The 17,386-nt window shown below is 35.8% G+C and overlaps 2 protein-coding genes and 1 long non-coding RNA gene across 3 annotated transcripts in view; 1 reads left to right on the forward strand and 2 right to left on the reverse strand.

The window, feature by feature from the left end:
* Nucleotides 1-17,386, reverse strand: part of lrrcc1 (leucine rich repeat and coiled-coil centrosomal protein 1) — a 280,861-nt gene that overhangs the window by 73,889 nt on the left and 189,586 nt on the right. The window lies entirely within an intron of this gene.
* LOC147837131 (uncharacterized) lies at nucleotides 787-4,891 on the forward strand. The gene is made up of 3 exons (XR_015478652.1): nucleotides 787-2,537; nucleotides 2,910-3,310; nucleotides 3,507-4,891. It is a non-coding gene; the product is annotated as an uncharacterized LOC147837131 (long non-coding RNA).
* and2 (actinodin2) lies at nucleotides 4,238-8,689 on the reverse strand. Its single transcript, NM_001111190.1, has 5 exons — nucleotides 8,619-8,689; nucleotides 7,796-7,870; nucleotides 7,188-7,232; nucleotides 6,646-6,773; nucleotides 4,238-5,924 (listed from the first exon to the last, which is right to left on the reverse strand). The coding sequence occupies exons 2-5, from the start codon at nucleotides 7,848-7,850 to the stop codon at nucleotides 4,626-4,628; spliced, it is 1,527 nt and encodes a 508-aa protein (NP_001104660.1). The 5' UTR covers nucleotides 7,851-7,870; nucleotides 8,619-8,689; the 3' UTR covers nucleotides 4,238-4,625.

Consider the following 17,386-nt stretch of genomic DNA (forward strand, 5'->3'; position numbering starts at 1 on the left):
TACGTGAAGAACGCTATTTCTGTACTGAGGTAAAGTTGGTAATTTACTACACTGGTTCATTTTTGAGCAATGACAACCTGTGACACGCTCCCTATATCGTTTACCATGCTACTCTGAATATTTGGTCTAAAATAGCATGTAAGTATGGCTCAGTAATAAGTGTAATTCCTTCACCCTGCCGGCCAACCACTAAGCATAAAGAAGTCACTTTAGGACAAAGCGTGTAAGAGAGTGAGACCAGCGATCCTTGCATGCATGAAATATTACACATATGACAAGTGTTGCTTGCTACAAAACTGAAAACGTGGTAGATAGATATAATACAGTTTTTCACTCAGAATTGTAGTGTTATAAAGTACTATAAAGTTTTTTAACTGGCGAATGACATGATCTAGTGGGTCTCTGTCATCTTTAATGTGTGCGTTCGTGATTTCAGGAGGTGTGGCTTTGGAGAGCAGGGGAGGGGCTGTGTTTCAAAGATATCATGCCAACCGGTTAACATTTAGGCAGATCACCTATTGCACCTTTAACTAGGTTAATTAGGGCAACTAGGCAAGGTACGTTAATATGGAAAGTCACTGGACAACATTGGTTTGTTCCAAAAAAAAATATTTCTTAAGGTGTGTAATAATTAATTCATTCATTAAATTATTTAAATAAATTAATTAAATTTCAATCATTAAAAACTACTTTTATTCAAAACTTTCTATCGATGTAAAAATATAATAAGAAATGCTGAGGAGATCTTGTTGCTCTGTTATCCCTTGGAATTTTTTTTTTATTGTTGATATGTTAGTAAATTTACGTGTGTATATATGTGCATGGTCAAGTATAAAAATGTATATACATTCATTTGTTTATTATTAAAACAATAGAAGTGTTAAACAGCTTTCAGTTAAATATATTTTGATATGTTTAAGCCAGAATCAGAACAAGTGTTTCATTTTTGCATGAATATAACTGTTGGACTGAAAGCTAGTATGGCATTTCTCCTCACATTTTGACATTTTATTTTTACTAAAGTTAATTGAAAAGTTAGACGGTTGCATTGAATATACTTTCTATGTATTTCAAATCTCTGTAAAGATTTATTCAGCTTGCAGCACTCTTAAGCGTATTGTATTGCTTCTGACTGTGTGTGAATATTAGCAACAAAAAAAAAACACATTTACATGCATTCAAACATTTCAAAAGCCACATTTCTTTATCAAAATAATAAAATCTTCATTCAAGGCCAGATCTTCAGCCTCATCATAACAGTCCCTTTCTAGAGCGTGCTGTTTCAGAAGCAAACTTACTCACTTGCCACATTAACCAAATGAGAAACTCTGCAGCACTGTCGAATCCAACGCACAGAAGTAGACCACTAATTTCTGTTTGCTTATGCAGTGGACATATTTACCCTCATTACCATTCAGGGCCCTTTCCCATCCACTTTAATGACATTCAGCTGGTCCCACAGGTATGCAGGCCATGGAGAGGAGCAGTCAGCACAAACTGGACTCATGCTGACTGAGGCATTAAGCAACAGTTCAAAGTCTCATAGCCTTTGCTGTATCCCCTCTCAAAGCCCACCTAAGGCCAATTAGACAGTAAGGAAAGAACCACACCAGACGTGCCCGTGGTATGAACATGAAAAGCTGCTGAGTGTGCATCTAGTAACATATCCCTGCTGATTTCTACTATACTTACGCAAGTTGCTTGTTGGAATGAATTGTGTCGATAAAGTCTGTTGCGTGTTCCTGGGAGAGTGGGCTAGGTAATCCAAGTATTAGGTATATCTTGTGTGCTTTATCACTTCGCATTTTAGTTAGAGTGGCATATTTAGAGTGCACTTACACTACATGCACATTTCAACATGTCCTGTGTGAATAGTCATTAGTGTTACTGTGCTGGCATGCCAAGCTTTTTTTTTTTAACAGTCATAAAGTGTAGTCACTACTTATCTGCCTGAGGGGTCTTTTGGCTAAATGTTGTTGTGAATGTGAATCCTGTAGATACATTGGGTGCTAAGGTATAATGAGTTTTTTTTTTTTTTTTTTGCTGCATGATAATAAACTAAAATGACAGTTTAAAAAAAAAAAAAAAAAACGACTTAAAATTCTCTAAACTGTGAGTGCAAATCTCAAAAGAGTTTGCTGGAACTCCAGAACTTTATTGCATGTCTGCAAAATGTAGTTATTCACCCAAAACATTTCATTCATGCTTCAAACATCGTGTCAGTAATTCAGCCAAGGCCACCAAAACATAAAGTGTATTTGTCATCGTGTGAGCCACACTACTCAAAAAAATTTGTTGTTTTTTCACAAGACAGACAACCATGTAAAACTAAGGTTGAAAAAAATCTGATATTTGAAAAGGAGACTGAATAGTACGTAGAAAAAAAAGAACATTTGTATTTATACAGTATATCTATTTGTGTACAAATGTATTACATGCAATCTTGCTTGTCCAGTTACTGTACTGTACATTTCATATTTCTTTTGTTACCAAAAATACACCAAAATACTACAAAATATGATCCATTAAAAAAAATGGTCCCACTTTATATTAAGTGGCCTTAACTAATATGTACTTAAACAGGAATTAATAGTTTGTTACAATGTACTTATTGTATATACATGTATTTACTGTGTACTTATGCTTGATTAAATACATGTATGTAATTACATCTGTAATTAACTTTTGTAATTACATTTGTAAATACACTGTTTACTATACCTTACACCTTAACCCACCCTTAAACCTACCCATGCTACCAAACCTGTCCATAACCCAACCTCTATCCCAACTCAAAAGCACCACAAGTGTTCTCAAATACATTATAAACACAGTAAGTACATGGTATTTATTTTGTGATGTAAGTACATAGTAGTTAAGGACAATTAATATAAAGTGGGACCAAAAAGATTATTCTTGGTAGACATCCTGTCGCTTTTGTTGGACAGAGATTACATGTCATTTAATTGCTTTTCCTTAAGCGTGTTACTGCAGGTCAGGTTTGTGAATGTATTGATTGTGCAGTGGGTAATCAATCAATCAACCAATCAATCAATTAATCAATCAGTCCGTCAGTCAGTCAGTCAGTCAGTCTGTCTGTCTGTCTGTCTGTCTTTTTAAGTCAAAATTATTAGCCTGCCTGTTTTTTTTTCTTTTAATTTCTGTTTAACGGAGAGGAGATTTTCTCAACACATTTCTAAACATAATAGTTTTAAAAACTCATTTCTAATACTGATTTGTTTTATCTTTGCCATGATGACAGTAAATAATATTTGACTAGATAATTTTCAAGACACTTTTGCAGCTTAAAGTGACATTTAAAGGTAATTAAGTTAACTGTTTAGGGTAATTAGGCAAGTTATTGTATAACGATAGTTTGTTCTGTAGACTATTAAAAAAAAAAGCAGCTTAAGGGGCTAATAATGGGGCAAACAGTGGCGCAGTAGGTAGTGCTGTTGCCTCACAGCAAGTAGGGCGCTGGGTCGCTGGTTCGAGCCTCGGCTCAGTTGAATAGTGAAAAATTTGACAGCTGAGAATCGACTCATCAGTTTTGATCAACAAGCCATGCACAATTAGTTTTTGTCCAAACTACTGGCAATTGTACTGTTTGCACACATGTGCCAAAGCATTTGCAATTTGCTTATATCAAGAAATGCCACTCTGAAGTGAACAATTGTTCAGAGATCTAATCTTATCGTTTTGAAAAATTTCAATTTCAATTTCAATCAAGAATTGAGCCAAAGCAATTGAGAAAAATTGTAAATTATATAAAAAAAAATATTTACAAAAATCGTACCCACTATATGCATCAGGACTGTATAGAATATACGGCATTTCTTGTATACTATACAGGGCTTTATTTTTTTTATGAAGTTTGAAAGCTTTTGTCCATTTTCTTCCTCCCTTATAAAGACCTGAGATGCAAAACACGTTATCTTCAGATATGGTATTTGGAAGTGCTTAATTTAGATAGGATAATTCAATTTCTTTTCATTTTTGTCACAATAAATATAATTATACAACAATGATACAATATACTACACCATCTCTAATCAGTTGTATATAAATCACACAGAGGTTGCACATATTGAAAACATTTATTTGAGAACACAGATTTCTGCTTTGCAATTACTACATTATCAATTTTTTGTTACACTAACATATCCATATGCTCTACTAATTCTCAAGTTTTGTTTTAAATGTAAATAATACCACAAGAAGAATCAAAAAACGCAAATTTAAATTCATTTTTTATTGAAAAAGAATTATGCATAAAAGTGGAAGCTACATTAAATATGTATATTAAAAGTGACCACATAACTAAAGGAAAGTAACACAGATTTGAATATTGGTAATCGTCATATTGAAGTACCCTAACCTACACTATATAATACATAAATACATATAGACCTATCATATAATGCTTCACATTACCATCAAGAAAACCCCAAATTGTATTAATTTGTTTCCCAACATGACATTTCAGACAGAATAAGACATCATTCCCTAGAGTTACTAAAATGTCAATGATTCCTGGATGATCCTGAATCGCTTCTCCTGCACAAAGCTAAATGTGTGCAAACATGATTGAATTTTCAAGTTTTCATCCAGTTTTTTTTTTCCTTTCATTTCTTGTAGCCACCCATGTATGCTCTGAGGAAGTCCTCAAATCTTGGAACAGGATACTCTGGAGCCACATGTTCAGGTTTGCCGTGACCTTGTTCTGGCTGGGCTGGTTCATCACCTGCAGATTCTGACCGGCGCAGGCGACAGTTGTAATCAATTTCTGGGTCACAGTCGGGATGGGGCTCAATGATGCCATTCTTGACTGTTTTAGCTGGCTCTGCTCCAGTGGATGGCTGAGCGGCAAACCTCCCACAGTTGGGGTCAAATGGGTGGCAGTCTGGCTTGGAACTGGCAGCACTGGACCTCAGATCCTGGTTCTCCACTGGGGTGCAGTCCTTATCGTAAAACATATAGCAGTCATAACCTTCCTTGGTCTTTCCACGGACACCCAGATTGTGACGGGTCTGGAACTCTGGGAGAACTGGAGGGGGCTTCCTGAGAGCAGCGGATCCACCTATCAGACAATAGGGGTCGTAACGCGGGTCACAGGCCAGGTTTAGAGGTGCAGGCTCATCTCTTGGAGCATATTCCAGGACAGGTTTATTGAGAGCCGCTAGCTTAGCAGCTGTAAGGGGGTTACAGCCTTCGTCAAACAAAGGGTTGCAGAGCTTGTCTTTTGGGGCTTCTGCACTCTCAGCGGTTTGAGCTGCAGGTGCAACAACATTGGCAACACAAAGAGGGTCAGTGGCGGGATTACAGGAAGGGTACAGGTGATACAAACCTGAGGGAGATCTTGCCACAAGCTTGGGCTGACAGTAAGGATCTTTGGTAGGATCACATCCAAGGTGAGAGTAAGAAGGCAGAGGGCCGAGTGCGGGTCTGTAGCCGTAAGCAGCTCGCAAGTGATATTGCAGACACTCTGTGTCTGAAGGGTTGCAGATGCGCAACAGCTCTGCTCTCTGCTCAGCTGACAAAAATGGCTCCATGACTGGAGCATAGTAATAATGGGCTAGAGGTGCTTTCAGGGGCAGCGGGAGCAGAGGTGACAGAATTGGGGCAGGAACCTTTGCTGGGGCAGGTGAAGGCTCTTCTGCAGCTTTTGGTCTGATGGCGTAGAGGCAGTAAGGGTCAAGGTAAGGGTTGCACACTGCCACAGTAGCTTGCCTCACAGGTAAAGGCATGACAATATTAGCTTTGGGTTTGCTGGTGGACTCTGCAATGCAATCAGGGTCATCAGAGTTGGCACAGGTTTTGTAAATTTGACTCAAGTGAGTGAGGTAATGGTTGAAATTGGCACCCTCTTCTACTCTGTGCTTGTTCTGCAGGTAAACACGGTACATTCGATCCAAGTCCTCAATCTGTGGATGTCATCAGAGAAACATAAAAATTGGGTAATTGAGTTACTCTTGTTGCAGTTTCTTGAAATATCTCTCAAAAAGACGCCTTTAAAACACCCCCATTATGCTAATTTACAGGTTCCTTGTTTTGTTTTTGAGGTTTTACACAATAGGTTTACATTTATCCAAGGTCAAAATAACACTTTCAGTTAAAAAACGCCTAATTTCTTTTACCCTCAAACAGTTTGTTCTTTATAAACCCCTTTTTCAGAAAGCCTGAATTTTTCTGATTGGTCAGATGGCCCTGTGAGGGTCTACCAGTTTTAGCACGTGTTGGAAATGAAACACCATTACCATATTTGCTCATGTGCCTTCCTCCCTCAGTGATTGAAAACACTAATGCAGTAACAATTGCTTTGACGATAAAACATTTCAAGCTAGTTGATCAACCCCAAACTTGCAAGCATAATATGAGCAGGATCTTTAGACTGATAAGTAGGTTGGATAAGAATAGATTGGCATAATGCAAATGTGTTACAATGTACTGAAATATCCTTATCATTTCAGTGAATCACAATCAATTTTTAAGTGACAGTAACTTTATTTATCGTACACTTTACACAACACTCCATTCAACACTGAATGAATGTAATATTAAAGCATAAAAGGGGCTATTTAAAGAACAACATTGCATAAAGTCTCAGAAAGACTGTGACACTGACTAATAATATATACTACTCACTCCCTCCTGGTTGTTGGTCTCCATGAAGAATTTATACCAGCCCCAGAAATCAGGTTGACTTCTGTAGAAGGCAATATTCCTCCTTTTGCGGATATGTGACTTGCTGTCTGTTTCCACCTCAGATGCACCTTTTATAACAAGACAAGTACATGATAATTGTAACTATATGCACTGGTATAAAATGTCATTTTAATAGACTTTTGACTGGCACTGTATATGATAAGTTGTCTAAGTGGGAAAGAGTGGATCATGCATCATGGTTATTCGATCTTGGGATTGGAATACAGTCCAAAAATATGTTGTGTTAATTTCTAAATATAGAACCTAAAATGACATTAAGAAGATGGGTGTTGATTTTGGAGCCATGATGTAAAGAATCTGTATATGAGAAAATGAAGCACTGCCATTTTACAGTGTGCAATATAATGATTCATGTTTAATGGCATTGGAGAAGCACAGCATAGCTTTGTTGGTAGTGCCATTTACACAGCAGCTGATGATATAATTAAACACACACACACACATATACACACAAACCTTACCATCCACTTCTTCATTACGCTTTACAGGACCAGCACTCAAGAAGTCTTTATCAGGCAAAAAAAAGAGAGAGAGAGAATTGTTACAAACCAAATGTCACAGTTCTTAAATGAAGGAAAATGCCAACTGACTAATATGGACCTATGAGTGCACAGCGGGCACTTTTTTTCCTGTCAGCAGAGGCTGTGTCTTATTCTAGTGATTACCGCTCTGTCTGAGAGCTCTAAGTGCTGTAAAATGGGGTTTTAACTTCCGGGACCCCCTGCAAGTGTACCTGTTAAACTACAAAGAGATTGGGGAACAAGCCTACAGGCTCCTGCTATAATTACCAGTGCTGTAAAATAAAATGAAGGTTGTAAAACGTTCTGTACGTGCAATATTATTTGTGGCATATATGTGCACCTCCAGTAGGTGCCTTTAGATGTTTATGGCTTATGGAAAAAGTGCAGTTGTCTAATAAGTGTAGAAAGTCCTATTTTTCCATCAAAGGTTCATGGTGTGTAATGCTACTGTAATTTACTTTCATTTGACTATATATCATCAGATGTCAATGGGGATTTAAATAGTCAGGATTACCATATATTTTGTTTTAATAAAAATAGATTCTTACCTGACATGAAGACGATCACAAGAGCTGTTGCAAAGATCTTAATGAGTCTGGCCATTTTTCTCGATTAGCTGAGTCCTATAAATAAAAATTGCCATTTGAGAGAGTGATATATAGACATTTTTAAACAAATAAACAAAATAGCGGTTGGTTAGTTGGGTTTTGGAGTCTGAAGTGATAAAATTGTAACTGTTTTTAATTTTTAATGTAAAATTTGTGCAAAAATAACCAATAAATTGAAACTTGAAATAATGTTTCAGACATTGACAGTAATGTATAGTTTAGTCATTTGTGAGTCTTTAACTAAGATAATCTTCCCATGGTTTAATGCATGCAAAATGCTTGGTTGTTTTAACTAAGTTTGGGTAAATATGGACAAACCTAACTGTTGAGTTAATGTTGAAAGAATACCCAGTCACTGGGTTTGTCAAAGTTACCCAAATTAGGGTTAAATCAATAAGTGCCCCCATATTTTGTTACACTTGTTTCTGTTTAGTGGATATACTGTAGTGCACGATATTGATATGTAAAGATTTTTGCTTTTAGTTGTCAAAAAAATTCTCAGAATCTTTGTCTTTTCCTCACAGATATACTTCCCTTCTTATTAAATCCCAAATATTTCAATTTTATATTTAAATAACGATTAGACAATGAAAACGATAAATCATTTGAAATGTTTGCAGTGACAAACACATTGTGAATAAAACAACTAATATAAAAATCCATATGAGATTTTTACACAAAATAGCAGCTACAATATATTAGGTGTAGTTCTCCATATATATAGACACTCAATGAGAGAAGGTAACTGATGAAATGCACTTACCTGTTCCAACAGAATGGTTTGAAGATGTTTGTTGTGGGCTCTGAAGGGGTGTCCTGAACCCTTTACTCTCCCCTTCAAACCCTCTGAGCCGCTGTGGCGGATTGCAACATTTTTAAGGAGCTCCATGATCATTAAGTACAGAAAGGTATGTCATATGTCAGGAGCTTGCTGTTAGCCTTATCGGGATTGGCTCCTGCAAAATCAGCTCATTGACCAATGAGCTTCCTGTAATTTGTAAGAAAAGCAGCAAGATCCAGCTTGGAAGAAGCAGATATATATATATATATATATATATATATATATATATATATATATATATATATATATATATATATATATATATATATATATATATATATGTATTTGCTGATTGACAACTGAGGTACCACATGTACAACTGACAAAGACATGTTTGAAAACATTCAGTGCAGATGTGTTTTTTTTTTTTTTTTTTCATTATGTGTTATAATGATAAGTTCATGTTCTTTAATCAGACCACTTTGGTTACTGTATTGATTTGTAGGCTTGATTGTATCTTTATCATGCAGTGTAGCTCTGTTGAATTCGATAATTTAGTTGAAAAAAATCTTCAGTGTTTTGTTTTTTATGAAAAATAATAACTTGATGGAACTAATAGGCATGGGACAATAACCGGTTTCAAGGTTTACCGCAGTTTGGAAAAGTTAAGATTTGAAAAACATTACATTTTTTTGTTACACAGTCCCTAAGGTATTTCTAAGGCTTTTATGTTTTTGAAAACGTACAAGAGACCAGAAATCTGTGTTTTTGAAAGTAATGATGTGAGCAGAAGTCAATGATTCATTTAAATTATTTAGCCTGACATGTTTATTGGTCCAAAATATTTTATATGTTTATTAAAAAAATATATATCATGTTCAATGAGGAAAAAGTTGTTGTTTTTCACCCAGATATTTAAAAAGAACATATTTTAGAGCAGTAATCACAATACCGTAAAATCCTAATATTTATATCCAAGGTTATCTTACCATCAGAAACATATTTCTGCTCATGCCTGAACACTAATATGACTAGACCACACGTTACAATTACAATGTTTTTTGCTTGAATAACTTTTTATTTTTTGTACTAAATACGTTTTATTGTTTATGTGCTTTGTTTTGTCTAATTGTGCATACAGTGAGGACTGATTAAATATTTCAATACTTTACTATTGGCAGTTGTTCATAAATTGTATTTTTGTCCCAATAAAGCATTTTGGGACATTGTTTATATAAGTATAACAATTTCATTTTTTATACACATACTAAGACTGCTCATTATTCTAGTTATTGGTGTAGTGAAAGCTGTGTAATGTAAACTAATTAAAAACCAGACCCATGCTGTTAAAAAAAGACAAGAAAAAAAAACTCTCTCCTCAACAAGCAGATTCCTGTCAGCAGCTTTTTGAAGGTGTTATCAGGCAGTTTCTTCACACTCAGTAAAGATTCCACAGGAAAAGCAGAAAGTGTCGGCCACTGTCATAAGAAACCGATGGCAAGTGAAGGCCAGAAGGTTACAGGATGCTATAAAAAATGAAGTTTAGGTTAACAATCCGATATTACTGCTTTTTTTATGACCAGAACATCATAGATCAAAATGATGGGCTATGTCAAATATAATTTCAGCCATGTCCTTCAGAACTTATACAGCAAATACCTACAGCTAAAGCTAAAAGAGTCTGCATTTGATTCTCGAAGTACCCTCATATTCATATATGTGTTTGAATGTATAATGTGCTCCAGTGAGATCCATTCATCACGATGATGTGACGGCCGGATCAGCACGTCCACTGTTAAACATATAATTAAACTTCAGGCTTGCAGCAAACAGGTGTTTTTCATAGCACATAAACCTGCAATCCAACCTGGAAGCAGCAGAGCACACAAACACGATACAGCCACATAATTTCAACATACCACATGTAGAAGAATGTGACGTTTGCTCAGGATTTTGAAACAGCTGGCGCCAGAGAACACTTTAAAATCACTTATAGAGGACAAAAAAAAAAAAAACCACTTTGTTCAAAGGCATTTTGTTTGAATATGTCATAGTGTCTACAGCAAATGTCCAGGTTTTCTCTTAAATCCACTCCCCCCCCCCCCCCCACCCCCAAAAAAAATACAAAATAAAATTTCATAAACTTTAGTTATTTTTTTCTTCATTTTTTGTGTAACGTGGGCAGAACAGAACTGTAGCAGGAAGGTCAAAGTGATAAAACAATGAGGAATTCTGCTTTTTGATCTTTTTTTTCACAGTTCACTTAAAACACAACGTTTTACGAGGCTCGCGAGAAGCCAGTTCTCACATCTTGCCAGGTAACTCAAATATCTGCCTTGAAGGCCAGAAAGCTATTGCTTTTCTTCAACACAATAACCTCAAAAATTATTTTGTTACCTAAAGCCTAAAGGATAATGTTAGTGTTATTTCTGACATAAATACTCATAACTGCCATTTAACAGAAAATATGTTTACAAAATAACGTTAAAATGGATAAATTTTTGTTAATCCAAAATTGTGCTGCAAGTTTTCATTAGATGGTATCACATCTGTTTTGGCCAGCCTGATCTCATGAGGAAATTTAACTGTTTTACATTTTGTCAGTTTAGTGGCTAATTCATACCAACATGTACAATTTTAAAAAGGAGGTGTTGCACACAACCCTGCCCGCAACCGTCATTGGGGGATGAGCAAATCATACAAAATTGTGAGAATGAGATTGTATGAATTAGCCACTACATCAAAAAGTTACAAATTGCCGTGATATTGTGTTGGGTCTGGCGTAAGCTCAGCCTACAAATTTTTTTTACATTCTAACAAATTCAAAGCTCAAATCTAATAATTTTTTTTGCATATGTGATCAAAACTTCATACAGCTCTTCCAAGTTACATTCTGTACATGTGAATTTGGCAGCACAATATCAACACATTTTTAAAATTTGTGCATTTTCATTTTTGCTTTTTCGTACATTTTTGTACTAAAACAACATTGATCTACACTACCTGACAAGTCTTGTCGTCAATCCCAGTTGTATAAGCAACAAATAATAACTTGACATCGAGTTGATCATTTGGAAATGTGGCATAAGGTCGATTTTTCAGATGAATCATCTGTTGAACTACATACCAATCATCACAATACTGCAGAGGACCTATTGGAACCCGCATAGACCCAAAATTCTCACAGAATTCAGTCAAGTTTGGTGAAGGAAAAGTCATGGTTTGGCTTTACATTCAGTATGGGGGCATGCGAGAGATCTGCAGAGTGGATGGCAACATTAACAGCCTGAGGCATCAAGACATTTGTGCTTCCTATTACATTACAAACCACAAGAGAGGGCAAATTCTTCAGCAGGATATCGCTCTCCTTCTCATACTTCAGCCTCCACATCAAAGTTCCTGAAAGCAAAGAAGGTCAAGGTGCTCCAGGATTGGCCAGCCCAGTCACCAGAAATGAACACTGTTGAGCATGTCAGGGGTAAGATGAAGGAGGAGGCATTGAAGATGAATCCAAAGAATCTTGATGAACTCTGGGAGCCCAGATTACTTTATTAATCAAAAAATCTAAGTTATTTAAGTAATTGTAGAGATGTATGGATGCAGTTGTCCAAGAGTCATGCACAATATTAAATCTTTTTTCACTGCACCATGACTTTATATTTTATACTGTATTTCTGTTAAGTGACAAAACTATTGTCTAAGTCAGACCTTACTGTCCTAATCAAATAGTTAAAAATCAAGGTACGATCATATTTTATTTTGGTGAAATAAGCGTAATCTAGAGGCCTTTGCCTTTCAAATGAGCCACTTCTGATGCCAAATGATCAAATAGAAGTCAAATTATTATTTGTTGTTTCTAAAACTTGGATATGCGACGACTTTGGTCAGGTTGTGTGTTTTAATTCAGATTTTTACTTAGTAGGGCGATTACTGTAAATAGGATTACTGTAACTGTACTTGTATTTACTCTGAGATATGTCTGTTTTAAGATAAAGGCATATTTCACGTATAATTTCATATATATATATATATATATATATATATATCAGTCACTTTTTGGAATTTTCAGTGGACAAAGCTTTCGAAAATATAAAGATAATCAAAAGATTAATCAAAACCTGTAAAAGATATGGACGTAGTATCTGTGATGTCACCCACAGGTTTCATAAATGCGAAGCTCGTTGCATAAATGTAAGGCTATTTATGAAATCCAGGCATAAAACTGTATGACAACTTTTTTTTAGATGACCGTTCTTAAGCCTACAGCTAATCAATCTGTCAGATTCTGGAGTGGATTGCAGGTCTAAAGAAAGATATAAATAAAGCAAATTAAACAAATTCATTTATAGATCTAGTATACAAGTATATAATTTCACTCACCTAGAACATGGAGGCCACTTCAATGGTTTGTGAACACTATTTAGTGCACACAGCATGCCATATCATCTGATAATTGTAAGAAATAATTCCAAAAAGCAACTGACTGTGTTAAGCAGGGGTCACCAATCTCGTTGCTGGAGGGCCGGTATCCCTGCAGGGTTTAGCTCCAACTTTCCTCAACACACCTGCCTGGATGTTTCAAGTATACCTAGTAAGACCTTAATTAGCTTGATTAGGTGTGTTTGATTAGGGTTGGAGCTAATATCTGCAGGACACTGGCCCTCTAGGAACAAGTTTGGTAACCCCTGGTGTAAAACCACATAAAACAAAACAAAAATATGATACACAGTATATGCCGAGTTTAGCAGCTAATCAGCCGGAATCAGCTGAGGTCAAGTGACGGCGACCAGCAAGACCTAGCTGGCACTCAAGTGGCCATGCCCTTAATTAATGCAGACTTAATAAAACCTAATATAAAGGAAACGGATGACTTATAAAAAATTCACCTTCTTCAGAGTTGTCATGAAGGATAATATTAGCTATATGAACCAAAATCGTTCTTTGTACAAAGCTGTAAAAACGTTTTTTGCTGTAAAGTTGGCCATTTTAACAGTGGCCTCAATAGAAATTTGCTCTATTATGGAGCCAGGACGAGCAAAATTTCAATGAATTGCAATTTCAGTTACTTCCGTATTTGCTTCATGAGGAAGAACATTAGGTTGCCAATTGATCACAACCATAGACTGTAAAATATATGGACCTAGTTTTCGTGACGTCACCCATAGGTTTCTGTAGAGTGCAAAAGAAGCCACAAGTAGGCGCGGCCAACTGTCGCCATTTTGTTCGCGCGTCATCGCACTCACGGAAGGATAACAAATAAGGACAAAAAGGCGGAGAGTGAGTGGAGCTACAGACACCTGCTGGCATTTTGCTTGGACCTGGCTTAGACGCACTTTACTTTGGGAACCAAAGTTTGCCTCAGGCTGTTTGGTTATGAACGAAAATCTGTCTTTGTACCAGGCTGTAAACACCTTTTTTTTCTGCTGTAAAGTTGGCCACTCTCTATTTATGGAGCCAGGACTAGCGGAATTTCAATGAATTGCAGTTTCAGTTACTTCCGTATTGGCCTCCCAAGGCCTCCTTGATCACAACGCATATTCTTAATTATGATAAATACATACAAACAATATGTTTGTTTACTGCACATATGACTAAATAAACACATATGACTAAATAAAACTAAATTTTAATTTAAAAACTAAAAATGAATTACTATAAAACAGAAATAAAACAATAGGCCTGTTTTACTGTGCAGTCAATGTTAGTCATTTTTTCTCTTTCTATGAAAAATTTTCACCTGCAATTATTATGTGGGGCAATTCAGGTACTTTTTGTGGCTTGTTTGATTTTTTTGTTTTGGCCCTAAGACACAAATCACACCACATAAAGAAATGCAGTGGCAGTAAAAGCATCTCCTGCCGGGCTTGAACCCTTAAAGGACCACCAGACGCAGAATTATGGAAGGGTTTCTTTATAATTGTTTCAGTATGTTAAGAAATCACCCTTATAGTCACTTATGTTAAATCCATTAATAACTGTTGAGCTTATTTGTTTACTTTAACCAAATGTGACACTAGATCACAAAACCAATCATGAGGGCCCATTTTTAGCTGAATGTAAGCTTGATATTGATTTATGTTTTTAAGACGACATTTAGTCGACTATTTCAAATTGATTTGAACTATTTGAAAATCTGAAATATGAGAGTTTTATTCACCTTAAGATTATATTTAGTATTATTTCATATTGTAATGATTTGTGGCATAAAAAATAAATGAATACTGATACTGTGGATGAGAACTGAAACTGTGGATTGCAGGCTACAAATATTGAGACATAAGACTTAACTTAAGGTTTTGAGCTTCAGGTTTACAAATGTATATATACTTGACTTGCAATTTATATATAAAAAGAATGAATCAATAAATTAATTTGAAATAAATCATAAATCATAATTAAAATAGATTTAAAACAGCTTGAAAAAAGTTAACTGATGTTTGTTCATGGACAAAGTTCATAAACCCATATCTCTACCAAGCATAAATCATTCACACTAGAGTCTGAAACATGATTTTATTTTGTTCTTTTGACTCGAGGAAAAGTGTAGGTGATATATGGATTGTGTGCTTTACAGGTGGACTAGGAGTAAATCACCAGGTGCTGTTTAAAAGTGTCAGATTTATGAGAAGAAACGGGCCTCCCTTTTACCTGGTAAACCTGCCAGCAGTTAAAATACCTCATGTTTAACCGGTATGTGGATTGTGGATCTAATTACAGAAAATGTATATTGACAAAAGTCACACCAAAAATTCGGTTATTAATTAGGCCTACTTACCTTACGTTCATCTGCAGAATTAAGATATTTTAGCTGAAATCAAATGCTCCCCTGTCATCCATAGTAAAAGCCGTGAGTAATTCAAAAGAAACCACCGTGTGACTTCTGTGCTTCAGTTGTAATCATATGATGCTCCAAGATCGCTTTAAGGTACCCAAAAATTGTAAAAACGACTTTGTTTGCATGTATATTTGTTATCATATTATTGTACGTGTTTGCTATTGACAATAGGACGCTTGCGTGTTGCGTTAGTATACTTCACGTGTGTCACCCTGAACTGACGCGGGAAAACGGACAGGAAACTCTTATTTGCAGTTTATTTGCCCTGATGCACGCGGGCACCGTTTTGGTGACCCCTGCTATAACGCATGTCTTTGAATTGTGGGGGGAAACCGGTGCACCCAGAGGAAACCCACGTGAACACGGAGAGAACATGCAAACTCCACACAGAAATGCCAAATGACCCCACCCGGGGCTCGAACCAGCGATCTTCTTTCTTTGTGGCGGCACTGCTGACCACTAAGGCACCGTGCCGCTTATAACAGAATTTTCACTTTTAAATTAACTATATTTTAAGTTTAAGATTAGCCTACTTGTCAAAATGTATTAGCATAATATTTAAAAAGTTTTATTTGTGAAAATAATGCAATATTTAAAGTCCACGGTTTTTTTATGTGTATTTTTTATTACAGCAACACTGAATCTTTTTATTTACCTCTCAACACTACCTTAATTATTTGTATTCTTATGTTTCTCTATGTTTTAATAAATAAGTCCCACAATAAGCTGAATCAGTGTTGAGCCATTTAGCATCTTTTCAAAATCCCCTCACCTCAAAAGAAGAGACAGAAAGCACAGCCTTTGAATCATACGTTTTTTAATGACATTCTTGAGTTCATGTACATCTTTATTTTGTTTATTCTTTTTCCGCTCTGACAGACAAACTTGCACAGGCATATAAGGCGATCATATGTGTGTGGCAGCTATCTAATAGGAGCGATAGATAGGAATAAATAATATATATTTAAATAAAAAACAAAAGTATCAAACTGACACATTACAATCATCTCTGGATAGCAGTTATTGAGTAGTGAGTGGCAGAAACTCACATCCAGCCACTGTGTTATAGAAAGCGCATGATATATTGCAAAACAAATTCATAATACATCAGCAGTTTGTTAGAAACACTAAATTTAGATACACACCGAGCACCACACTGTGAACAGAAACAGTCCTGACTATATGCGCCTCTGTACTTACATTTGCTGAAAAGGCAATTATGAGTAATGGTACATTGATGACTCTATTTCCCACTAAAAGTGGATAATGATCCCCAAAGAGATATTCAGATACATATGATTGACTAAAGGTACAACTGTCTTCCCACTGCATTGTTATTTCCAAGACTGAAAATGGCTGTGCACATATTAAAAAGATGGTTCGCTCGAAAGAAATCCTTATTAACTCAAACCTTAAGTCATTCGAAACAAGGAGGAACCATTTTGGGGGGAAAATAAACCATTTTGGTTTATGAAATGATAGTCAGTGGAGTCCAAAATTGCATTAAAAAAGACTAAAGACAATTTATGTACTATTTCAAAAATATTTATATGAATATGAACCATAATCTGTTCAAATTTGGTGCATAAATGTGATCTAGTGTCTAATTGGTTTACTTCATAGATATTTACATTAGATGTCGTCTACGCTATTGTTGTCCACTAGATTGTGTCAATAGAGCCACCATTTTAGTACAGGGTAGCGCTCCTTTGAAATGAACGTGGGATCAAGGTGCAGAGAAGGACTGGATATACATATATCTATGATCGGGTGTTTTCCTAGTGGTCAGATTGTAAACAATTTTTAAATTAGGAAAATTATAATTTTTCCTCACTTTTCTATATTGATGGATGTGGTAAAGATATAAAGTTCTGTGATTGTGTGTATGGACATGTAATATCCTCCCTCCCTGTTG

Source organism: Danio rerio, chromosome 2 (genome assembly GCF_052040795.2).
Source record: "Danio rerio strain M-AB ecotype USA chromosome 2, GRCz13ab, whole genome shotgun sequence".
Taxonomy (NCBI): Eukaryota; Metazoa; Chordata; class Actinopteri; order Cypriniformes; family Danionidae; genus Danio; species Danio rerio.

Excerpts from the sequence above, each read along its gene's own strand:
- and2 (NM_001111190.1), bottom strand. The coding sequence starts at position 7,850 with ATGGCCAGACTCATTAAGATCTTTGCAACAGCTCTTGTGATCGTCTTC. Across the intron at positions 6,774-7,187 it reads GCGTAATGAAGAAGTGGATG|GTGCATCTGAGGTGGAAACA; the intron begins GTAAGGTTTGTG and ends TTGTTATAAAAG. Across the intron at positions 5,925-6,645 it reads AGACCAACAACCAGGAGGGA|ATTGAGGACTTGGATCGAAT; the intron begins GTGAGTAGTATA and ends TGACATCCACAG.